Raw genomic sequence first — 25,491 nt, 5'->3', positions numbered from 1 at the left:
CCCACTCCACTCCACCGCTACACTGAAACCAACCACCACGGCCACGGCACCACCCCTCCCTAAATCTCGAGCCCCAAAACCCCCGTACGCGCCCGCCGCGCCGCAATGGCGCACCGGCACCGCGCCCCGCTCCTCCCCATCCTCCTCCTCCTCCTCCCGCTGCTGCTCGCCACCACCACGGCCTCCGCAGCCCCCGGGACCGCCGCATCGCACTCGCAGCCGATGCTGCCAGCGCCGCCGGTCCAAGCCGCCGCGGTGCCCCCATCCGCGGGGCTGGCGTCGAAGCCTCCGCCGGTCTCGCTCTCGGCCGCGGCCCTCGCGGCGTTCCTCGCCAAGGCCGACCCGGCCTCCCGCCTGGGCCTCCCCAACCGCGCCGCCTCCCCCTGCTCCCGCCCCGGGATCACCTGCACGGCCTCCGGCCAGATCATCCGCCTCGTGCTCGAGTCGGCGGGGCTCAACGGGACGTTCCCGCCGGGCACGCTCTCGCGCCTCGCCGAGCTCCGCGTGCTCAGCCTCAAGTCCAACGCGCTCCACGGGCCCGTCCCGGACCTCTCCCCGCTCGCCAACCTCAAGGCGCTTTTCCTCGCGGGGAACCGCTTCTCGGGGCCCTTCCCGCCCTCGCTCGCCTCCCTGCGCCGCCTCCGCTCCATCGACCTCTCCGGGAACAGGCTCTCCGGCGCCCTCCCGCCGGGCATCGAGGCCGCCTTCCCGCACCTCACGCTCCTCCGCCTCGACGCCAACCACTTCAGCGGCACACTCCCGCCCTGGAACCAGTCGTCGCTCAAGGTGCTCAACGTCTCCTACAACAACTTCTCGGGCCCCGTGCCGGTCACGCCCGTCATCACGCAGCTCGGCGCCGCCGCGTTCGCGGGCAACCCCGAGCTCTGCGGCGAGGTGGTTCGCCGCGATTGCCGCGGCTCGCACCTCCTCTTCTTCCACGGAGGCGACGGCGCCAACGGCACCGCCGCTGCCCCTGTGCAGAGCGCTGCCGCTAGCGACAGCGGGCCGCAGCGAGAGAACTTGAGCATGTCGGATTCGTCCGCACCAAATGCGAAGAGAGTGAGGCGACGGAGGACCACGGTGGCAGTCGCGGTCGCCGCGGGGTCTGTCCTCGCCGCGCTTCTTGTCTGCGCCATGATTGCGATGAAGAGGAGCAACAAACGGGGGCGCCCGAGCTCCGCGTCGTACGCGAGCCCCAACCCCAAGAAGAGCGCGCCCGCGTCCGAGGTGAGCAGGGACAATGCTGACATGGGCTACGTTGAGTGCGTGCCCGATGAGGAGACGGCGGCCATTATGGTGCCGGAGGAGAAGGCGCGGCGCCTGGAGCGGAGCGGGTGCCTGACATTCTGCGCCGGCGAGGCGGCGAGCTACAGCCTCGAGCAGCTCATGCGCGCTTCGGCAGAGGTGCTCGGCCGCGGGAGCGTGGGGACGACGTACAAGGCCGTGCTCGACGGGCGGCTCGTTGTGATTGTCAAGAGGCTGGACGCCGCCAAGATTGGCCCAGCGGCACTGGAAGCAGAGGCGTTCGAGCAGAACATGGATGCCGTTGGTCGACTGCGCCATCCGAACCTTGTACCACTCCGAGCATTCTTCCAGGCTAAGGAGGAGCGGCTGCTTGTGTACGACTACCAGCCCAATGGCAGCCTCTACTCTCTCATCCATGGTAAAGTTCCGTGCTCTTTGCTCTGGATCTGAGTGGTTGTAGTAGAGTAGTATCTGATCGGTGCTGGGAACAATTCTACTACCTGCCTTTACATCTAGTACTACCACTAGATTATTAGTGGTCTAGGCTGGCATTACCTTTCTAAAGTAGACATTCTTCATTCCAACATGACCACGAATTGAAATTCAGAAGACTTGGGTCACGTGAAAACCAGACAACAGAATGTGAACGGCACTAGTGGGCCTAACATCTATATAAGGGGTGCTTTATTGGTTGATTGCTTGGTAGCTTTTCTATTGGAAGTGAGAACCCATTAAACAAAGCATACATGCATTGTTAAGTGTCCCTAGTCACATATAGCGTTCAACTGTTCATGTACACTAGACATTTATATAAATTCATAAAACGAAAACAAAGCGCCGTGCTTGTTCTTGGTGAAGTACCAGTCCAGGCTCGTGTTCTTGCAGAAGGGCAGCGCGCGCCTGAGCGCGGAGGAAGTTGGAGAGCAGCGCACGCGGGAGGAGGAGGTTTGGTTCAGGGGCTGATCTGTTCAGGGGGCATATTTTTTAGTGGGTTCAGTGCATAATTTTCTGCCACGTGGCAAGTATGGACCTGCGGTGTATCAATCAACAAGTTTATGTACCCAGAAATGCATTTTCAAAGTCCAGGGACCTCGGTGACACCCCATGACAAGTTCAAAGGCCTCCATGCATTTGACTCAAAAATAAATGTCCACAGGCTAGAATATGTCAAGATATCCATACTTTTTAATACATTCATAGAATATTTAGGTCATAAATTGTATGAGTAGATTTTTTGTCAATTGTTCTCACCTTTTCAAACTAGATACTCTTCACCCAACATGGCTATGGAATGAAATTGAGAAGATGACAACATGAATATCTGGCAGCAAAATGTTGATGCCTAGTGAACCCATAAATGTGATGCTTTATGATTTGACTGCTTGATCTTTTTCTTTGTGAACCCACTAAATAAAACATACATGTGCTCATAACTCATAAGTGATCACTGGTCCCATGTAGTGGTCATCTGACTAATGCTTTGTTTAGATTCATGAAAGGGGGAAACACAAGGTTGCATGTGACATTTTACTGACTAGTTTTCATCGCCAAGAATATAATGATGACATTGCTTATTCATTGGATGTTGGGATGATAAATCATTTAACAATATTAGAAAATAGCAGAGGTATGACTTATTTTCCGTCAGGCCATGAAAAACATCATTTGAACCTCTACAGTGGACTGGCCATTGTAATTTTATGGTTCATGATTTCTCCTTTCTACTTTCCTTTGCTTGTGAACTATAAAAAAATTGCGATCATACAAGTAAGGACTTAAACACTGGGTTGCTGTTCTGAAGTACTATCTGAAATTTGCAACTAGGTCCACAAATAGTGTCATCTGTACTTATGGTTCTGGTTGTAGTTTCTTTTGTAACAGTGGTATGCTTATACTAATTCACATGAATAATATTGGTGAGTGCTTAGGAACTTGTAGTAAACCAGTAGCAAGAGAAGGTTTATTAATTTCTTATGTTGATTTGGCTATGAGCATTGTTATGTAACGCAATGTCCTACTCCAGCTAAATAACACACTTGTTGCATAGCGAAGCTAAACAAAACTATTCACAAGTTAGAACATATCAATATGTCAATACGCTTTTATGCATTCATAAAATATTTGTGCCATAAATTGTACGAATAGATGTTTTATCAATTATGCTTAATTGTTCCGTTAATGTTTGTGAACTTGCAGGTTCAAGGTCATCCCGGGCAAAACCACTTCACTGGACATCATGCCTGAAGATAGCAGAAGATGTTGCACAAGGTCTTGCTTACATTCATCAAGCATCTCGGCTTGTCCACGGGAACATCAAGTCTTCGAATGTTCTGCTTGGTTCGGACTTTGAGGCCTGCCTTACGGACAACTGCTTGTCTTTCCTCCTGGAATCATCAGAAGTCAAAGATGATGATGCTTACAGAGCACCAGAAAACATGAAGTCCAACAGAATGCTAACGCCAAAGTCAGACATATATGCTTTTGGTGTCCTCCTCCTTGAGCTCCTTAGCGGAAAGCCACCACTTCAGCACTCAGTCTTGGTCGCAAGTAATCTTCAAACCTATGTCCAGTCAGCGAGAGAGGATGAAGGAGTGGACAGTGACCGCATCACAATGATCATCGACATAGCCGCTACTTGCGTTCGGTCCTCACCAGAAAGTCGGCCTGCCGCCTGGCAAGTACTTAAGATGATTCAAGAAGTGAAGGAAGCAGATGCAACTGGCGATAACGACAGTGATCTTACCAGCAACTCCTAGTTGCCTGTATGGGTCCATCTCAGGTGGATGGATCAAAGCAACAGCATCAATTGGATGCAGGTTCTTGCTGCATGGATGTAGACTGGATAATTCGAAGTGAAGGTGAACTCTAGGGTAGGACCGTAGGAGTACTGCAATAGTATAACGATCTCTATGTTTGGTGTGGTTTGAGCTACGGATGCTGTAACATATTATAGGATTTCTTGTTGTCAGGAACTCGCATGTTATGGTCTGGTTCTACTACCAGCAGTTCTAGCACCAGTCTGTTATGTGAAAGTTTATTACTAGGATTCATTGTATGATAGTAATCAAGCCACAAAAGCTGTGTGACGAGTGAAGATCTGGTTTTAAATCCTACTAACAGCAGGTATTGTGGGATTTTCATGGAATGACGAGTTGAGGATGGAATGGTGAATAGACCATTTTTTTTTTCTCTACTCTCAGACTAATCCAGTTCTTCAATGTGGCCGAAACGCACCATGTTTGCAAGTGGTAGGAACGGTTGACCTACAGACCTCCAGTACCATTATGTGTTGTCTTGCAGTTATTTTGAAGACTTTCAGAATCGTAGCTCAAATTTTGGTATTTTTATGAGTTGTTTCCTTTTTTGCTGTTATTATGAGGAAGGAACCGATTTTACTCCAAGCTCCGTAACAAATCTCATGTTTAAACACGTGACATGCGTAAGAAAACGTACAAGAACTATGGACTCGTACAATACAAAACGCATTCTTATAAAACTGTGGGTTACCAATTTATTATGCCTACTATAGCTGAAATTTAGCGTGACGTAAAATATGTTAATATTGGTTAATGGACAGCATGCACAGCTTTTCTCCGAAACTTGCCTCAAGGATATTTTGGCGCCAAGGCAGGTACTCCATGTGGTCGCTGGTTTTCTGTTGCAGCGTCGTCGTCGCTGGCTCGCTGCCATTGTCTTCTTTTTGTTCATCAGACAGGTCCGGTGTGACTGGCTGCTGAGTTGTTTCTGCTGGTTTTCCGTTCGATTCGTTCTCGCTGATCACCTTCGATCCTTCAAAGCTTAATGCACGTAACAATTATTATGGGCTTTAAAATTTATTTGATTTTAATTAAATTAAAATAAGCCAAGCCTAATTAAAACCCAACACGGAACCAATGGCATGTTTCGACACTAGACGCAAGGTTGGTGTGGAATTTTCCGGCCATTTCCGGCCGTGATAATGGTCGTCGGAGGCTGGCCAGCGCAGCGTCGCGAAACGGCATAGCAGAGCTTGACTCCCGTAGTCCCGTTTACACACGAGACCTTTTGTCAAGTCAGAGTATAGTAAAATAAGCTGGGGCATGTTTAGTTCACTCTCAACTCCCAACTTTGACACTATACAAAAAGAAAATTTCCCGTCACATCAAACTTGCGGTACATGCATAGAGTATTAAATGTCGACGAAATCAAAAACTAATTGCACAGTTTGGTTGTACTTTGCGAGACGAACGTTTTGAGTCTAATTAGTCAACGATTGGACAATTATTACCTAATACAAATGAAATGCTACAGTGCGCTACGGTGTCGCTGAAAATCCGGCGGCGCCAATTCCGGACGCAACTAAACGCGGCCTGGATTGATGTAACCCGGGTACAAGGACAGATTTGTTTTTCTACACTGTAGTTAGGTGGCAAGATGCTTCAAGGCAGACTGCTGAAAAATCAAACGAAGGTGCTAACCGTATCAACGTCTTCACATGTGGCTGGAGATTATATCCTACAAGAGTTCAGTTTCGTCATATGATCAAAGGGCAGGTTCATAACATGGGCTTCCCTTTGCTAATGCAAAACACAGAGACGAGCCTTTTGAAGCAAATTGCAATTTCACATTGGGTCACCAAACCACTTCTTCTGACCGAGTCTCTGCTCTGATTGGAGCAACACGATCCCATCCTATTAGAAAAAAAGCAAGAATGCGATCGAGACCATTATATAAGCACATATTAGCTCGGTTCTTCCCCAAAGGGGACCTGCATCATACTGTAGGACAAAAAGGCAGACGCAGAAATACACAGAGATGGCTCGAGTGTTACCGTGGCTAATCGTTGCAGCCACCACCCTGCTGTTAGCATCCATCAAGAGCAACACAGCGTTGAAGATGGCAAGGCCTGGCTGCAGAGAAACATGCGGCAACCTCACCATTCCCTACCCCTTCGGCATCGGTCCTGGCTGCTATTACAAACAAGGGTTCGATGTTTCCTGCGAGGACAACCGCACTTTCATGCCTAATTCAAGCAGCCGAATACAGATGTACAACATCAACCTGCTAGGTGGGCAGGTTCAAGTCAGCACATTGATTGCCTCCAAGTGCAACTACACCAACGGTGAGAGCACAGATGGATGGGTCTCGGTATTTACTACTCCATTTTTCACATTATCCAGCAAGGCCAACAGGCTAACGGCCATTGGATGCAACACTGTTGCATTCTTGGGAGGCTACAATAAGCACAGGGCTCAAACCGGGTGTGTATCTCTGTGCCTGGACAAGCGGAGCGTGGACTTCAGTGGCCAGTGCTCTGGCATGGGCTGTTGCCAGACAGCCATTGCACCAAGCCTTGGTTCCTTAAACATAACCTTCGATAAGGGCTTCAACAATTATGTGGTAAATGACTTTAACCCATGCAGTTATTCCTTCGTCGCGGAGCAGGACTGGTTCAGGTTTGAGGCTTCTTACCTCCAGGATAAAAAGTTAACAGACAAGTACAAGGATGGAGTTCCTTCCGTGTTTGACTGGGTTGCTGGAAATCAACCCTGTGATGAAGCGGTCAAGAACATATCATCATATGCCTGCATCAGCAGGAACAGCCAGTGTTTCAACTCACCAAATGCTACTGGGTACCTCTGTAGTTGCAGCGTTGGCTTCGAAGGGAACCCCTACCTGGCGGATGGGTGCCAAGGTCCGCAACTCTCCAGAATTCACTTCTTTACATTACACCTCAAGTTAACTGTTCACTGATCTTCAGTTATTGTGTGCTCGTGTTTGGTGTTTGTAGATATCGACGAATGCCAACATCCACTTCAGTATCCGTGCTACGGAATTTGCAGTAACACAGTTGGGGGTTACAGTTGCTCCTGCGCAGCTGGGACTCGGAGCAAAGATCCAAAGACTTCAGTCTGCAGTCCAGATGCAGCATCAGAAAGGGCTAAATTAACAAAATTGCTTATAGGTAATTACTTATACTCGAAGAATTTCAGTACAGTTATCAGAATGGCATGGATAAGTCACTCTGATGCAGCAGATATATCCAGGCATTAGTGACATGAAATCAGTTAGCCCTGATTCCCTGAATAGACTCCTAGCTAGTAATACTACTTGCTAGAAGCTTTACGCAATTACGCTCATTTGAGTTTTGACAACTTACACTTAGGTAGTAGTGAAATACAAATGGGTTGACAGAATATTGTTAACATTCTTTCAAATTTTCAATAGTCAAGCCAACATAATACCTCTAGATATCCCTACTATAGTTGAGTACAAAAGATGGCCCAAGAGAGTATCACTTCACATAAAAAATTCACATAAGGAAGCCACTCAATAAATAACATAAAGGACTTGCTTTGGTGCTCTGATTACCTAGAAAGTAATTGCTCAAATAAATCATAGCGGTTGAATTTTAAAATTTATAAAACAATTAATAAAAAGGCAGAAAATAAAAACAATTCCTAGAAAAAGAATCCCAAAATTACGGCCGTGACACCATACTTTATTTAGGCCCTGTTTGATCCTATGATCTAAAATTTAGCCACTAAACTTTAGCTCTTAAAGTCCCAAGCAAGTGGTTTAAAGTGTTGTTAGCCAACCTCACAAAAAGACAATTATAAACATACTCTCTAAATCATCATTAGGAGAGCTATTTGAATAAAAATTAATCTCTATATCTTGTGAGCACTCTATAGAGCCAGCCCCGCTTGACATTTTGACTAGCGAGAAATCTGGAATGGATGATGACAATATTTGAAGATCTAATTAAAAATATTAAAGATTCCTATAAATTAGAAAGGATAATGAGAGACTCTTGGTGTTGCTCTTAGTTCATTAGATCATACAAGCGTCCTAAGTGATCTAAAATTTTAGTAGCCAACTAAATTTGAGACCATGAGATCAGTGGCAGACCCAGGATTTGAAACATGGGTAGTCCTAATCAAAATTTTCATATGCAGTACAGTAAAGTCTAAAAGAAAGTTTGGTATACATGACTACAGATCCAAAATCCCTAAGCCCAATTTAGTGAATTTATAGTCCAATCTCCATTAAAGCCCAAAATTTTAATAAGTAGTGGATGAAAGGTATCTATTTTCTGTGGGTGAATTGATTAGAAAAGTCACCATCTCACATTTATTTTTGTATTATCATACATGCCCTACAACCTAACAGAGGTTGTGCACACCTAAGAGGGATATATAAACATTGTTAAGTCGCTCTAATGTTAATGATCAGTAATGTTAGAACGGAGAGATCAGTAATGTTAATGATCTTCTTGGACACTAAAAAAAGGGAAATGGATAAAGACCAACATGTTAATAGATTGAGTTTTCAAGAAATAAAGACCAACATGTTCAGAAGTTAGAAGCACAAGCACTCATCAGGGAGCAGGGCCAGGGCAGGGCAGTGCACGGCGCACGGCGGACTGGCCAGCCGCCGGCTGACCCGTACAGCTGCTTGGCGCGCCCGGCTCCGGCGGACTGGCGGAGCGCGGCCACGCCCAAGCAGGGCCGCGGGGCGGCGAGGGTGCTGGCGTGGCGCTCGGCGAGGCCTCGATGGCGCGACCGCGGCACCACGAGGGGCGTCAGGGCGGGGGTGGCGGCCGGCAGGGGTGCGGCGGGCGGGCGGCTACCGGCGGGGAGGGGCCGCGCCGCCGCGGGGAATCGGCCGGGGGCAGCGGTCTCCGGTCGCACGCGGAGTAGCGGGAGCCGAAAATGCTTGGGCGTCTCAGCATATGGGCCAAAACTCTGTTGGGCTGCATAGTACTAACATTTGTTGTGCCAAATTTTAGGATAGTTCTGGACCTATCTGGACTACCCACTGGCCCGCCACTGCATGAGATCCTAACAGAGTCTTAGCCCTGTCCGCGGTAATCACGTGTGAGGTCAGGTGCGCTACTAGTTACATATTTAGGTTAACCGTTGTTTTTTTTTTTGCCTTTGATTTGATATAACTATAACGAAAACATATAAGCATGATGATACAACCATTTTCTCTACTTAAAAATAAAAGTTGTCACAGCTTGTGGACATACATTAGGTGATACTACCTTATTTATTCATCTTACATGCATATCCTCCCTAAACCAATCAACACATCACCCACTATTATTTGTAATGAACAAGGAAAAGATGTAAATACATACTCACTCCGTCCCACAAAGAATGTCGTTTTCACTTACCGAGAAGTCAAACATTTTTAACTCTAGCCACCTATATATAAAAAAGAATATTAACATTTATAATATATATAATTAGTATCATTAGATAAATCGTGCAATATATTTTCAAGATAATTTTTTTAGTGATACGAATGTTGCTAATATTTCTATAAAGCTAGTCAAACTTGAGAAAGTTTTTACCAACGCACATCCTATAACATCATTCTTTTTGAACAGAGAGAGTACCTATGTGTTTGAGTGCTGAAGGTGTTAGATGTGGGTAATACTACGGTAATCCCTTATCTATTAGAAGATAATACTTCAAATAAATCTAAGCCCTTAATTTTTTTTAAAAAAAATCTGCTTTATTAATTAATTAACCTGAAAAAAGAAACAATAAGTATTCCCGAATCCCCTCAACACCGAGACAGAAGCCAACGCGTGATATCCTCCCTTTTCCTCCTTGCTAATTTCATGCACGCAAAATAGATCATTTTTTTCATAATGGACAAGTTTCATGTGTGCCCAACGTGAGTTACTTGCATAAAAAATATTTTATGCTAACTAAATTATGTTGTATCTAAAGTTGCAAAAAATAAGAAGATTTATCACATCCAATAGATTATGTATACATCATCAATTAGATCTAAAAAAGATCTTTATTTTTCTTTATTTATCCTAGGAAGTAATAGATGATTCTAACTATCCGATCTAATTAAATAAATGACTCATAGTTATCTAGGAGTACCACAGCAAAACTCATTAGATGTTATCTGTTTCTTCTAGGAAGCAGCTGGAAATTTTCGTGCATCCAGCACTGTACTACTTTTCAGCCATATATTTGTTTTCTGCAGGCTTAACAGTAGGCAGTGCTGGTTTTGGCCTACTGTTTTCGTTTCTCGGTGTTGCAAAAATCACCAATAAACTCAAGCAACAAAGAATCCAGAAGCTGAGACGAACGATTTTCAAGAGGAACCATGGATTGCTTCTCCAACAGTTAATCTCATCAAACAGAGACATAGCCGAGAATATGAAGATTTTCGGATTACAAGAACTAGAGCAAGCAACCAATAAATTCGACCCGAATCGCATCCTTGGCGGTGGAGGACATGGCATAGTCTTTAAGGGCATCTTAGCTGATCAACGTATTGTGGCCATCAAGAAGTCTAAAATTGCAGTTCAGAGGGAAATTGATCAATTCATAAATGAAGTTGTCATACTTTCACAAACTAATCATAGAAATGTGGTGAAGCTCTTCGGTTGTTGCCTTGAGAGCGAAGTTCCTTTACTAGTTTATGAGTTTATATCAAATGGAACTCTGTCATATCATCTCCATGAGCAAAGTGAAAATCTTTTGTCATGGAAAGACAGACTGAGGATTGCACTGGAAACTTCCAGGGCCATTGCATATCTACATAGTGCTGCTTCCATATTAGTGTTCCATAGAGATATCAAGTCTACAAACATACTGCTGACTGACGCGTTAACAGCAAAGGTGTCAGATTTTGGAGCTTCAAGGTCAATTTCAATAGATGACACGGGAATACTTACAGGCATCCAAGGAACTCATGGTTACCTTGATCCTGAGTACTACTACACTAGTCGACTTACAGAAAAGAGTGATGTTTATAGCTTTGGTGTCATCTTAGCGGAACTTCTAACAAGGGTTAAACCGGTTTTCTCAACTCCGTCATCAGAAGTTACAAGCCTAGCTTCGCACTTTGTGTCAATGATGAGAGACAATCGCTTATGTGATATTCTAGATCCTCATATTGTTGAAGAGGGAAATACTGAAGACATCAAGGTGGTTGCAGCGCTCACAATAGCATGCTTAAGCTTAAAAGGTGAAGAAAGGCCTACCATGAGACAAGTCGAGATAAAGCTTGAAGATCTGCAAGGATCAAAGGTCCTCCCCAATTCTCGGATGACAAGTCAAAATGCTATACAAGATGAGTCATATAACGGAAGTAATGGCAGCGAAGGCACTAGACTATACAGCTTGGAGAAAGAGTTCATACAATCATCTGAAATTCCAAGATGATTCTGGACTGCCAGAAATTACCACATGTTACAATCTGGAAGAATGCGAAGCGACCTTCACTACGGAGCTTTCCCTTTGGATTCATATGGCTAAGAACAAATCTCTTCCATCATTTGAAATAAGGATGCATAACCTTTTGTGATTTTTCTTGTTTTGCTCATCTTCTTTCTTTCCTTTTCTGTTTCTTGAATCTTGCCTGTAAGACTGTCTTCTTTTGCTCTTTTTATGGGACATCGGCACCTCCTGATTCCTGAAAGGGCAGCAATTGCACAGCGTTTCTCTGAAACTTGCCGCAAGGATATTTTAGTGGCTAGGCCGGTACTCCATGTGGCCGCTAGTTTTCTGTCGCAGCGTCGTCGTCGTTCGTTGCCATTGCCTTCCTTTGTCACTTTGCTCCTCGCACATGTGTTACCGGCCACCAGTTCTGGACCACTGATGGCCATGGACCCACGAGTATGTTGGACCGTTGGGCTGTAGTTGTCCGGCCGATCGAGAGACTAGGTTAGGAAACTGTGCCCACACACAGACTTTTACTGGCCCATCTGGAGCCCATAGCAGCAAGCTGCGTTTGTGAAGCCGTTGCAGTGTCAACGAGCCCATAACCAAGGGTCTCCTAATTCTGCCGTGAGCCTGTGAACTGCGAAGGCCGGAGTTCGCCGGAAGCTTAACTTAACTGGAGCTCACATGCAGGGCTCGTGATTTCTGTTGCTCAGTAAAGATTGGGAAGTAAATGCTTGTTATCTCCTATACAACTAAAAACAACAAAACAAAGACAACGGTAATGGTGCGAAGTAGGAAGGTAGGGCTGGTCTAAGCTTAAATGCCTAACTAATGGTAGTGGACAGGACGGAAATGAAAAGCATGGTCTTTAAACGCAGATGTTGAAATCAAAGCTAGACTAAGCAATAAAGTACCTCGTATTTTCCCTTCTGCTTCTTGCTGTCTCGCCTTCTACAACTTGTCCTGCAGCATTACCTTGATCAACTCCAGGCCCAATAGAAGCAAGCCCTATGGCCAATCCAGCAGCAATAACGGAAGCAGCAGCAATTAGTGGATTCATGGTGAGCGACTCGAAAAGATCGGTGCGATGACAATGAAAAGGAAGAAAACATCATCACGGAAGTAAGTAAAGCAAATCTCCCCTTGCATGCGTGCATGTCCTTCCCGCGATGACCGCCCCTCCCCGCACGACGATCCCGGCGAAAAGGCAACAGAAATCGAAAAAAAAAATCCGGTGGAGACAGCGCACTCACGATGGCTCGCAGAGTCGCAGAATAGCACGACTCCCTCATCTCCCTGCCAGCATGCAGCGACGTGGGATTTTTTCACAGATACGCGGCACAAATCTGGAGGCGGTATGCACGGACATGCGGTGCATGCTGTCTCCACCGGATTTTTTCCCCCGAAAATCAATGGCTCGCTCGCACGCGGACCCGGCGCGCGCGGTCTTCCCCAACCCCGGCCAAAGAAGGCAGCAGAAATCAATCACATCCCTTTCCCAGAAAGAGCCCGATCGACGTGATCCCATCGGCCATCGCGCTATCTCTGTCGCCTACCCGCTGTCTATCGCAGTCACCATCGCGCTCCCTCCTTCGCCCTCGCTCCTTTCTCGCTCACGCCGCCGCCTCCTATCCCCGCGCCGTTGACCTCGCCGTTCCCTGCTTGCCTCAGTCGTGTTGAATATGAATGAAAATGAACAAGATTTTGGAATAACCATTGCTTTCATTAATCTCTTAGATATATATACAAGTGAAGGGTCACGCTGTACGATCGTACGGACGTGACTGTTCAGGAGAGTTAACTGCTAATCTAATCTCTAACCCTAACTGTTTGCTTGATGGATGAGATCATCTGTAGAATAGGTGTCTGTTGCCAGGCAGGCACCGTTTCGTAACACTCCCCCTTGATCGAATCTTCTTTGAGATCAATGTAGCTGTATGTTTGAATTCCTCGAAAAATCATGTGGGAAAAATCTGAGAAATATATATGTATAGATATGCTATAAAAACTCATTTTAAACCTCATAGGAAAATAAGGAGAAAATATCATATATAAGTGTGATTTAAATAAATTACTATGTCATTGGTATCCCATTAAAAACTCCAGTGGGGAAAAATATTAGAGATACGACATATATATTACTTTCCCAAAAACTATTTCAGAAAAAAATATGAGAAGCAATATAAAGTGATATGTCGCTAAAATTTCTGTAAAAACCCAGTGGGAAAATTAAGAGAAAATATGACGACATATTATTGGTATTGCCTCTTAGATAACTCACATGAAAAATCTTTTCAGAGAAAAACCATGTATGAGTTATGAGGGCAATATGTGTCTTTGATATTTCCCACAAAAACCCTGGTGGGAAAATAGGAAATATGACACATGCTTATGTTAATATTACCTCATTAAAAACTTAACAAGAAACCTTATAAGTAAAACTTGTGAAAGAAAAGAGTATAATATGATGCTGGTACAGGTCAACATTTAGAAGATGTCTTCCCCTGATTCTAGCAAATCTCGAAGTCGCCGCATACCAATTTTTGAAACAGAGAAGTTGGTAAGGACTTAGTAAATAGGTCAGCGAGATTAACACATGATTTGATTTATAAGATGTTTATTTCCCCGTTTTGTTGTAATTCATGGGGATAAAACAGTTTAGGAACAATATGCTTAGTGATATTGCTCTTTATGTAACCTGATTGCATTTGTGTAACACAAGCGGAATTATCTTCATAGATAATTATAGGTGATTCAATTGAACCAATACCACATGATTGTTATATGTGGTTAATCATTCTACGAAGCCATACACATTCTCGTGATGCCTCGTATAGAGCAATAATTTCAGAATGATTAGTAGAGGTAGCTGTTAGAGTCTGCTTAGAAGACTTTCATGAAATAGTTGTACCTCCATTTAGGAATACAAATCCTGTTTGGGATTTTCTGTTATGAGGATCAGATAAGTAACCTGCATTAGTATAACCAATCATACTGGGATCATGATTTTTCTTGAAGAATAAACCAAGATCCTTTGTGCCATTAAGGTATTTGAGGATACACTTCGCTCCCGTCCAATGACGACGAGTTAGGTCCGCACTATGCCTAGCTAGTAAGTTCATTGCAAATGCGATATTAGGCCTGGTGCAATTTACAAGATACATAAGTGCGTCAATGACACTGAGATATGGGATCTCTGGTCCCAACATCTGTTCTCCAATATCCTGTGGTCTAAATGGATCTTTCCCTATTTCTAAGGAACAAACAACCATCAGAGTTTTATTAGGGCATGATTTATCCATATTGAATTTCTCCAATATTTTCTGGATATAGGCTGATTGATGTACTAAAATCCCTGAAGGACGGTGCTCAAGTTGTAAGCCTAGGCAATACTTGATCTTACCCAAATCCTTCATCTCAAATTCCCTCTTTAGATGTTTGCGTGCTTCATCTATATACTTTGGGCTGCCAATGATATTTAAATCATCAATATACACAGATATAATACAAAATCCCGTTTGAGATTTCTTAATGAAAACACATGGGCAATCATCATTGTTAGAGTATCCTTTCTTTAGAAGGAATTCCCTCAATCGATTGTACCACATTCGTCCCGACTGCTTCAAGCCATATAATGACTTTTGTAGTTTTACACAATACATGTTGCGATTTGCGTTTGGATTCGGAATTTGGATTCCATCAGGAACCTTCATGTATATGTCCGAATAAAGTGACCCATATAGATATGCTGTCACCACATCCATCAACTGCATAGATAGATTATTTTGAACTACCAATGATATTAAGTATCGGAAAGTAATTCCACTTATTACTGGAGAATAGGTTTCATTGTAATCAATGCCGAGTCTCTGCGTGAACCCTTGTGCTACTAGCCTCGCTTTATATCTCACCACCTCATTGTTCTCATTCTGTTTCTAGACGAAAACCCATTTAAAGCCTACAGGAAAGACTTTGGAGGGTGTAGGTATTGCAGATGTGAATACCCCTCTTCTAGTGAGCGAAGCTATCTCAGCTTGAATTGCTTCTTTCCATTGAGCCCAGTCCGAGCGCTTTTTGCACTCTGCCATGGTCTTTGGATCCGGATCATTGAGAAAGATATCTGTAATTGCTGCGGAGAAGTACATGTCGACAACAGTAGTCTTACGATCGTACGATTCTCTAGAATCTATGTAATTGATGAAAATTTCTTTCACCCCATTATTTGACTCAACATTTCCCAAAACTATGGAGTCAGGGTGTTCCGATATTTCAGGATCAGAATTTGGATGCACCGTTGATCCGGGTTGTGGATTTGGTCCTGATGTTGGGTTTTTATCCACTATTGGGTGTCTATCAACTTGAGGTTGGCTTGGATTTACTGATTTGGAGGATTTAGCCCTCGATATCCTCGGACGCTTAATTGTAGCATTATCCTTAAGAGCGGCCGTACTTCTCCCCATCTTCTTTGGAAGTGGGAGTTGAATGGTTTTTATTGGTACCTCCACTCTTTCGAGCGCATTGCGAGCAGGATAAGAGGATTTAGTGACACCTTTATAATCAATAAATGCTTCTGGCAGGTTATTTGCAATATGTTGCAAGTTTATGATTTTTTGAACTTGTTGTTCAGTCTCTAGAATACGTGGATCTGAGGGGGGAATGCCTTGGGCATTCCAGATGATTTCCTGGCATTCGTTTTGGTACTTGAAGTCTCCACCTAATGCCGGGAAATGGTCCTCATTAAATATGTAGTCAGTGTATCGGACCGTGAATAAGTCCCCTGTAAGAGGTTCGAGGTATTTGATAATTGATGAAGATTGATATCCCACGTAGATACCAAGTTTCCTATGTGGACCCATAGAAGTACACTTAGGTAGTGAGATCGGTACGTATACAGCGCAACCGAATTTTCACAGATGGGAAATATTTGGCATATTCCCACGTACTAATTGCAATGGGGAGACAACGTGATATGCAGTTGATCACAATTGAATTAAGTCAGCAGCGTGTAAGACTGCATAACCCCAACATGAAGTTGGTAGGTTGCAATTTTGTAATAACGATCTTGCAATGAGTTTAATTCTCTTAATAAGAAATTCTGCTAAACCATTTTGTGTATGGACATATGGGACAAAGTGCTGAACTTGAATTCCCAAAGCCTTGCAATAATCGTTAAAAACCTTTGAGGAAAATTCAGCAGCATTGTCCATTCGAATTAATTGAATTTGATGTTCAGGATGATGTGCTCTAAGTCTAATAACTTGAGCAATATTTTTTACAAAAGCATGGTTACGTGTCGACAAAAGACACACATGAGACCATCGAGTAGATGCATCTATTAGAACCATGAAGTACCTGAACGATCCAGACATTGGTTGTATGGGGCCACAAATATCTCCTTGAATGCGTTCAAGAAATTTTAGTGGCTCATTTTGGATCTTAACGGGCGATGGTCACATGATCAATTTCCCCATAGCGCATGAAGTGCACAAAAAATCTGAAGATTTTGGGAATTTAGCAGTAATTAACTCATGACCTTTAGAATTGCTGATAATTTTTCGCATCATTCCTATATCAGGATGGCCAAGGCGTTCATGCCAAATTTTGAATGCGTCAATATTCTGAAAAATTACCTTGTACGCAACATGCGGTACGGGTTTGATGTATGTGTAGTACAATCCGGACCGAAAAGAAGGAATTTTCTCAACAATTCGCTTGCCATATCCGCTATTTTTAGTAACAAGGAGAATTTTCTCATTATTGTCATCACGGGTTTCGATATGAAAACCATTTTGATAAATATCTCTATAACTTAATAAGGTACGCTTTGAATCGGGATACAATAATGCATCCTCAATTGTAATTTGGGTACCCATGGGGAGTACAATAGTGGCATGACCAGAGCCAACTATCGTAGCATCGTGCTCGGCGATTATCAAAACATTTCCTTATCTTTTTGTAAGAGTTTGGAAATATTTTGTTTCTCTAAGTATAGAATTAGTGGTACCACTGTCCACTAGGCATAATTCCTCCTCCATCAGATTGACCCCGTAGAAACTATGGGGGTTCATAGGCATGTGCCTCTGTCGAGTTGATCGGACTATTTTGTCGGTCGCTTCTACTCAATGCTCACTTCGCCACTGACCAGTTGACCAGACTGTTCGTCGCTTGTGCTTCATCGCCGGTGACGCCGGGGACTCCTCGGCGCTCGGTTTCTTTGTGCTCGAGGACTAAGTGGGCACACTTCACTGCACGGACGTCGCCAGCTACGCCGGTGCTCGGACATCGCTAGCTTCGCCGGGAACTCCTTGGTGCTTAGACATCGCTAGCGACGCCGGGAACTCCTCGCTCCTCGGACATCGCCAGCGACGCCGGGGACTCCTCGCTCCTCGGTGTTCGGTCATCGCCAGCGATGTCTGGGACTCCTCGCTCCTCGGTGCTCGGCCATCGCCAGCGACGCTGGGGACTCCTCGCTCCTCGGTGCTCGGACATCGCCAGCAACGCCGTGGACTCATCGCTCCTCGATGCTCGGTCATCGCCAGCGACACCGGGGACTCCTCACTCCTCGATGCTCGGTCATCGCCAGCGACGTCGAGGACTCCTCACAACTCGGTGCTCGGTCATCGCCAGCGACGTCAGGACTCCTCGGTGCTCGGACATCGCTAGTGACGCCGGGGACTCCTTGCTCCTCGGTGCTCGGTCATCGCCAGCAACGCCGGGGACTCCTCGCTCCTCAGTGCTCGGACATCGCCGGCAACGCTAGGGACTCCTCGCTCCTTGGTGCTCGGTCATCGCCGACGACGTCGGGGACTCTTCGCTCCTCGATGCTCGGATATCGTCAGCGACGTCGGGGACTCCTCGGTGCTCCCTTGGTGGTCGGATCTTGCTACGTCTCATCGGTGTGCTATCAAGCTGCTTCATGCTGTTCGGATCAGGGTGCTAATCTTGGGTAGCATGTCTGGGGTCTTGATACGCGCATGTCGGACGACGTCGGCAAAGCTTTTAGACTTCTTTTTCTTTGACCCTGCTATAAGATTCATTCTTCATCTTCCAGCAGGCTCGGGGACTAAGTGGGCACACTTCACCTTGTGGTAAATGTGCTTGTTCTCATCTCGAGGCTACGCCCGGGGACTGGCTGCCTGCTCGGCTGGTCTTCTACTTTCTGACCCTGGCACCACGTGACTACGTCACCTACTGTCAGGCTCGGGGACTAGCTGTGGGGATATGGCTCCTAGTATCCACAAGATAAGACATGAGCCGCACCATCAGAGATGGCTCAGCCCACAAGATCAAGGCATGCACGATGCTGCTCGGCGTGCACCGCAAGCTATGTATAGTACCAAATAGGCTACTTTTCTTGTAACCCTGCCCCTCCAGAGTATATAAGGAGAGACAGAGCCCCCTAGTGGACACAACGATCCATACATCTCAATGCAATACACCAAAGACACAGGACATAGGGTATTACGTCGATCAGACGGCCCGAACCTGTCGAAATTGCTGTCTCTGCGCCTTGTGTCACCATCCGGTTCCTGATCACGCGCACCTCCACCGATCAATCTACCATCGCGGGATACCCTCGGTGGACTGCCGAGCATCTTTTGTCGACAGTCGACCATGGCACCAGCTAGTATGAACTTCCATGGCCAGTTACAAACTACTTTAACTCCCTATTATTACAAGAACTTGATAGAGAGTTTCTAGCTAGGTCGACACGTTACTAGGGCTCTAAGACGTGGGTCTGTCTGATGGGTGATTAAAACCTGCCACGCCAAAGGTTTATCGTCCCATAGTTTTTTGGCAACTGTTCGGATCACTGCCACACCTATGACAAGCCAAACTTTCTTAGCACCCTACCACACATGTCATAGACTCATTTTCGTGCTGATAACGTGTTGAATATGAATGAAAATGAACAAGATTTTGGAACAACCATTGCTTTCATTAATCTCTTAGATATACAAGTGAAGGGTCACGCTGTACGAACGTCGTACGAACGTGACTATTCGGGAGAGTTAACTGCTAATCTAATCTCTAACCCTAACTGCTTGCTTGGATGGATGAGATCATCTGTAGAATAGGTGTCTGTTGGCAGGCAGGCACCGTTTCGTAACAAGTCGTTCGTGCATCGGGGAAGTGAAGGGAAGAGAGGCGGCCGCAAGCCGCACTGTTGGTGAAGCCCGCCGCCGAAGGCAGGCAAGAACGGAGCACGAGCACGAGCGAGGTCCATCCGCGACGCCAGTGCTGCCGCCATCTCCAACTCGAAGTTGAGCGCGTGAACCAGGGGCTTCCACGACCTCGCGCTCGCCTTGTAAGGTTGCGAGCCCATGCCTTCGTCCCTCGCTCCCCCGTCCTTCGATCCCGCGCTCGCCCTGGACGCCATCCGCCGCCGCGTCGTCCCGCTTCCTCTCCTCCCTTCAGCCCTGCGCGTGGCCCTCTTGGGCCGCGGCGGGGTCTCATTCCCCACGCAGCTTCGCCTCTAGGAACGTGGAGGCAAGAAGCGTCGTGGTAGGGTCGCGGTGCCCGACATGAATAGGGACACGGCGGAGGCGGGGGCGGTGCAGTGGGAAGGGAGGTCGCTGGGTTCGAGGTGTCGATGGAACCCATGCCGGAGCTGCCAAAACCGGAGATGCCCTACTTCTGGGAGGGACTTCAATGGGAGGCGCTTGGCTTCTTCGTGCAGTCATGTGGGTGTTCGACGTGAATGCCTCCTCTCCATTACCCGGCACCACTAGCCTGGATGTTTAGAAGTAGTAGAAGCATCTTTTTTCCGCAATATATCACGCTAATTGGACACGTCCATCACTCCATTGTCTCTATGTGGAACTGCTTGCATATAGAAACTCTAATTAGACACCATCACCAATGCATTATAAGGTTTAGACGTTAGCGGAGCACTTTTGCCTGGAGATTAGAGAATTGAGTATTGCAGTATAATAGTGTGCATTTGTCTTCAGCTTTGATGTGTAACTTCACGCACAATAGAATCCCTTTCAAGTGCCACAAAGCCATTGCTTCGTTTCACCATCTGTCCACTCTTGAGTATTTGTTGTACCGTGACTAAATAAGTTCCTTTCCGGTGGCTATAGGCTGAGAAAGAATGTGTTACCGAAGACACATGAAGTTGGTTATTACTGCACTACTTAACAAGAACAACCAATAATCTCTTTGCTCAGTGCATTAAATGAAACAATCCCAATTTTTGTTAAGTAGCAGCAGCCATACATCCTTACTGAAGCCTGACCTTGATTGTCATGGAAAATGTCAGTGATTTCCAAATCACTGCACAAGAAATAAATCGAACATTTTCTTCTTCATATGCTAAATTGCAGTACATCTTTTTCTGCTCTTTTAGAGTATAGAAAATGGTATTCATGAGCTAGCATCTGCCTGCACAGTTTTTATTCCTTAATAATATGATTTTAACACCTTCGAAAGCAAGGACAGGGAAGGCTTAATATTCTTTTTTGTTGTGTGTTATGATTTTTTCTTATATCTTAACTAGAATACATATAAAATAATGGGGATGACATCTTAGAACTTCCATGCCGAGGAGAAGAATGCAACTTGTCATTTGTCTGTCGTCGATGAGGGAAGCAGCTGGAAATGGAGAAACGAAAAATGGATTATCTATTGGATTTATTCAGTTGAGATTCTTTTTCGGTTGTTGCTTTTGGAGACAGTTACACTTTCTTTATACAACTTCGTGCGTTCATTTTTTTTCAATATAGTAAACTGCTTTGCTCATATGCTGGGACTTGTGGCCGGGTGTTGAATACTTGAATCAGCTCGTCCCTCCCTGTTGTTTAGTTCAAGTGATTCTCTCCATTTGCAGTAGACTGCGTTTTCTCATTCCTTCCATTGAGAGGAGGTAATTTCTTAATGTATTGTCACCGGAAATTATATTCTGATGAAAATACATGAGCACCTGATCTGAGCACTTGAGGCTGCAAGGATAGGAGTAACTTGTTGATCATCGTGTTGCTGTTTTGTCCTAGCAGTAAACCAATTTCTCATTTTTCAGATGCATTGCATTTGTCAGGCACCACATGAAGCCACTGAAGTGGTTTTCTCCTTTTCATGTAACTGAGATTGTGAAAAGTGAAAAGTCATTGTTGAAAATTGTCTGCAGGATAATGTTTAGCTGAGTCAAGGATGATGGTCCCTGACTGCCACAAAACTACACTGGCTGATTTGAAAGCAACACTCGTAGGACATGAAAAAATCCCTGACCATATCCTCAAATACTGTGCATTATTTTTCTTAATTCATGTAAAAGATTGTATCCTTGCATGCTGAACTGAAGGAGTCAAATGAGCAAGGTGCTGAGATTGAAGAAACTGATCAGGTTGAAGCGGATATCGGTGGCACAAAAAAACCAAGTAGTAAATCAAAACATAGACGATGAAATGAAATGTAACTGACCTCAGATAACATATCATCATCAGAAGATGATTTATCATGAAGAACATCATCGTTGAAAAATTGGGAACACATAACATCTTCACTCCCACTATCTTCTATATCATCAATTTCATCTTCAGACGAAAGATCAACACCTCGATGCCTTTTTCTACCTATAGTGTCCATCTAAATGAACATAATTAAGAATAGGATCAAAGTTAAACAACCAAAAAATAAAATCAAAACAAATGAATTCAAATAACAAATATACGAAATGCAAAGAAGACCTAATGATATACAAAAGAATATTACACAGTTAATATCAAAGAACTGAAGATTGGTGACTGCACGAAAACTGATATATGAAGAGATTACAATCAAAATTACTAGAAAATAAAAATATAACAATGATAAGATAAATAAAATAAAACTACTTGGATAATTAAGAATTCAGAGAACTAATCTAATTATGAAAACACAAAAAATTCATAAAACAATTACTAATAAAACAATAACAACAGTAAAACAACTAATAAACAACTGTTCAGATAAGTAAATAACCGCAAATTAACACCAATCAGATAAACTAATTTACAACTAATCAGAGAACTAATAAACAACTTAAAATTACTAAAATTATCAGCTAAACTAATAAGCAACTAATCAGAGAACTAATAAACTAAAAATTAACACTAATCAGAACACTAATACACTAATCAGATACACAAATAGACTAAACATGCACAGTTGTATTACACTAATCAGAAAAATAAAACAAAAAACATTGACACTAATCAGAGAACTAATAAACTAATCATACAACTAAAAGACTGAACATGCGCAGTTTGATTTACATCAAAATGACAGAGACAACGACCTTAGGGCAAACAACGATCCAACAATCCCAACATGCACTACTCAACATAGATCTAATACACTAATCATACAACTAGTAGACTGAACATGCAAAGCTTGTTTCACATCAGGATGACACACCAACCTACCTTAGGCCAAACACCGATCCAATCTGACACTAATCAGAGATCTAATACAGTACTCAGACAACTAACAGACTACACATGCACAATTTGTTTTAATTCAGCATCAGAGAGCCACATACCTTAGGGCAAAAACCGATCCAATCTCTGAAGAACAGCACATCCCAGCTCCACATCGACCAACACATACAGATAGATGGACGAAGAGAAATGGTCAGAATAGATAATACAGACAAGCTAGCGTTCAAAAACAAAATAGAATAACAACAACGAACCCTAGCAACGAAGACACTGCAAAGTTCGAGATCAATTCATCGAGTTAACAGCATCATAACAGAGGGCGCGTGGCTCAAAATTAGGAGAACAACAATCAACCAAATCAAACACGAAACAAATGAAACGGGATTCAGAATACATACGCAAACATCATAAATCGAACAGATAAATGGAAGAAATCGAGAGATTGGGGGAGAAATGACGAACCCTAACGCGTCGCCTCGCGTCGCCACTTGGAGCAGTGAAGCCAGACGAACAGCCCAAACGCTTCCAAAATGAAAGCGGCGGACGCAACGCTTCGATTCCAAAAGGAAAAATAATGGCGCGATTCCCAAAAATGCAAAGAGGAGGCGCCGACAAGCGGGACCCACATGTCAGCGATAGATAAAAATAAAAAGAGACTTTTCCCTGTGTGCCATTATAAAAGATCGTAATCCCCTGTGTGCCCCTGAAAAAATTCAGCGGACTTTAGCGCCACTACTTCAACTTTTTCGTGTCATTCATGCCACTTCCGTCAGTTTGGGCTCTAACGCCGTCAAACTGCAGGTGTGAAAAGACGAAAATGCCCTTAAGTTCAAATATGTTATTAATTTTTTTTGAGCATCTTAACGACTTCAAATGAAAAAACTCAAAACTAGAAAGTTGTAGATCTCGTCGAGATCTATAATTTTCATATAATTTTTTTTTCATTTAATTTCACAAAAAAAATAATATAATTTTTCTAAGATATATTAATCATATCAAATCATATTTTTTTGCGAAATTAAATGAAAAAAAAATTATATAAAAATTATAGATCTCGACGAGATCTACAACTTTCTAGTTTTGAGTTTTTTTATTTGAAGTCGTTAAGATACTCAAAAAAAATTAATAACATATTTGAACTTAAGGGCATTTTCGTCTTTTCACACCTGCAGTTTGACGGCGTTAGCGTCCAAACTGACGGAAGTGGCATGGATGACACGAAAAAGTTGGAGTAGTGGCGCTGAAGACCGCTGAATTTTTTCAGGGGCACACAGAGGATTACGATCTTTTATAATGGCACACAGGGAAAAGTCTCAAATAAAAAACACAGACCCAGTGCATGACAGGGAAGAGAGATCCAACGGATGAGAATTCTGAGTGAGCCCTGTTTAGTCGTAGGAATTTAGATTTGGGGCTACTGTAGCATGTTTGTTTTTATTTGACAAATAGTGTTTAAACATGGATTAATTAGGCTCAAAACGTTCGTCTCGTAATTTCCCACCAAACTGTGCAATTAGTTTTTCTTTTCGTCTACATTTAATGCTCCATGCACGGACCGCAAACATTCGATGTGACAAGTACTGTAGCAACTTTTTGAAAGTTGAGGTGGAACTAAACAAGGGCAAAGTATAAACCAGTTTGACGCTTCAGTAGTTGAGAATGATGAGTCGGACGCTTGTAGAGATGCAACTTAGTCTGAAGAGATCACCCAGTCGAGGACTCAAGGATAATTAGGCCCTCTTTGGCGCAGCTCCTGGGGGCTCCGGCTCCTCGTCTCGCGGCGCTGTAGCTGCACTGTAGCTGCACTATAGCAGGAGCCGTTTCGAAAACCGAGACAAAAAATGAACTGGAGACAGCCGGAGCCGGTGAAGCCACGGTTTGGAGCTCCACCGGCTCCGTGCTACAGTACTGCTACCGTACCCCCGGAGCCGAAGCCGGTGAAGCCCTGCCAAAGAGGGCCATCAATCGTCTATCCGTAGGGATGAAAACGGTACGGATATTTTCCGACCGTATTCGAAACCGAATCCATTTAGAGGAGTTGAGATCTGTCCGTATCCGAGTCCGGATATCCAACATTCGATATCGTATCCGTATCCGTATCCGAATACTCAAATCGCATATTTATGATGTCGATATCCAATCGTATCCTATCCGACATAGTTGACAGTATCCGTATTCGAATCCAAATCTGGACAGAAATATGAAAACAAATGTAATATCGGTGATATCCGTCCGTATCCGATCCATTTTCATCCGTGTCTATCGAAAAACCAAAGGCAAAATGAGAGAGCGGCTCCTGGGAGCGGGAGGGGTCGGCACATCCACTCCATGGGGGCACCAGAAGCATATCGAAGGACGCTGGGAAACGACCATGCGTCCCGTATCTGATCTGATTGTATGATTGGTTGGGTGCTCCCTGCTCAGGGAATGCATGCGAGGTCGATGCTTTTGCGGTTTTGCCTGTCGAGCTGGTCGGCTTGAATTCGATATGATGCCCGATGTCTCCACCACCAACTTGTCACTTGTGTGGTGGCTTTTGTTGTGGAGACAGAACATATACCGCAAAATGGCATGTTCGTTATTATTTGTTGGTTTGTTGTGAGAGAAAAATATTATTTTTTTACTCAAACAGTATGGCTCGTAAA

At 44.3% G+C, this 25,491-nt stretch overlaps 2 protein-coding genes and 1 long non-coding RNA gene across 3 annotated transcripts; 2 read left to right on the top strand and 1 right to left on the bottom strand.

Annotated features, from left to right (window-relative positions):
* On the top strand, positions 1–4,394 carry LOC136493900 (probable inactive receptor kinase At5g67200). Its single transcript, XM_066490025.1, has 2 exons — positions 1–1,663; positions 3,442–4,394. The coding sequence occupies exons 1-2, from the start codon at positions 106–108 to the stop codon at positions 3,999–4,001; spliced, it is 2,118 nt and encodes a 705-aa protein (XP_066346122.1). The 5' UTR covers positions 1–105; the 3' UTR covers positions 4,002–4,394.
* A 1,645-nt stretch (positions 4,395–6,039) lies between these two features.
* LOC136493898 (wall-associated receptor kinase 1-like) lies at positions 6,040–12,022 on the top strand. The gene is made up of 3 exons (XM_066490024.1): positions 6,040–6,919; positions 7,016–7,189; positions 10,240–12,022. Exons 1-3 carry the CDS (start codon positions 6,040–6,042, stop codon positions 11,424–11,426), a joined length of 2,241 nt encoding a protein of 746 aa, XP_066346121.1. The 3' UTR covers positions 11,427–12,022.
* An 8,896-nt stretch (positions 12,023–20,918) lies between these two features.
* Positions 20,919–23,366, bottom strand: LOC136493899 (uncharacterized). The gene is made up of 3 exons (XR_010768448.1): positions 22,948–23,366; positions 21,849–22,013; positions 20,919–21,748 (listed from the first exon to the last, which is right to left on the bottom strand). It is a non-coding gene; the product is annotated as an uncharacterized lncRNA (long non-coding RNA).
* Positions 23,367–25,491: the final 2,125 nt, after the last annotated feature.

Source organism: Miscanthus floridulus, chromosome 11 (assembly GCF_019320115.1).
Source record: "Miscanthus floridulus cultivar M001 chromosome 11, ASM1932011v1, whole genome shotgun sequence".
NCBI lineage: Eukaryota > Viridiplantae > Streptophyta > Magnoliopsida > Poales > Poaceae > Miscanthus > Miscanthus floridulus.
This window is presented reverse-complemented; position numbering and strand designations above follow the sequence as displayed.

What these genes read in the sequence shown, in the direction of transcription:
- LOC136493900 (XM_066490025.1), top strand. Translation starts at nt 106, where the DNA reads ATGGCGCACCGGCACCGCGCCCCGCTCCTCCCCATCCTCCTCCTCCTC. An exon ending in CCTCTACTCTCTCATCCATG is followed by an intron (nt 1,664 to 3,441) that starts GTAAAGTTCCGT and finishes GTGAACTTGCAG; the next exon opens with GTTCAAGGTCATCCCGGGCA.
- LOC136493898 (XM_066490024.1), top strand. Translation starts at nt 6,040, where the DNA reads ATGGCTCGAGTGTTACCGTGGCTAATCGTTGCAGCCACCACCCTGCTG. An exon ending in CCTGGCGGATGGGTGCCAAG is followed by an intron (nt 6,920 to 7,015) that starts GTCCGCAACTCT and finishes TGGTGTTTGTAG; the next exon opens with ATATCGACGAATGCCAACAT. An exon ending in ATTAACAAAATTGCTTATAG is followed by an intron (nt 7,190 to 10,239) that starts GTAATTACTTAT and finishes TGTTTTCTGCAG; the next exon opens with GCTTAACAGTAGGCAGTGCT.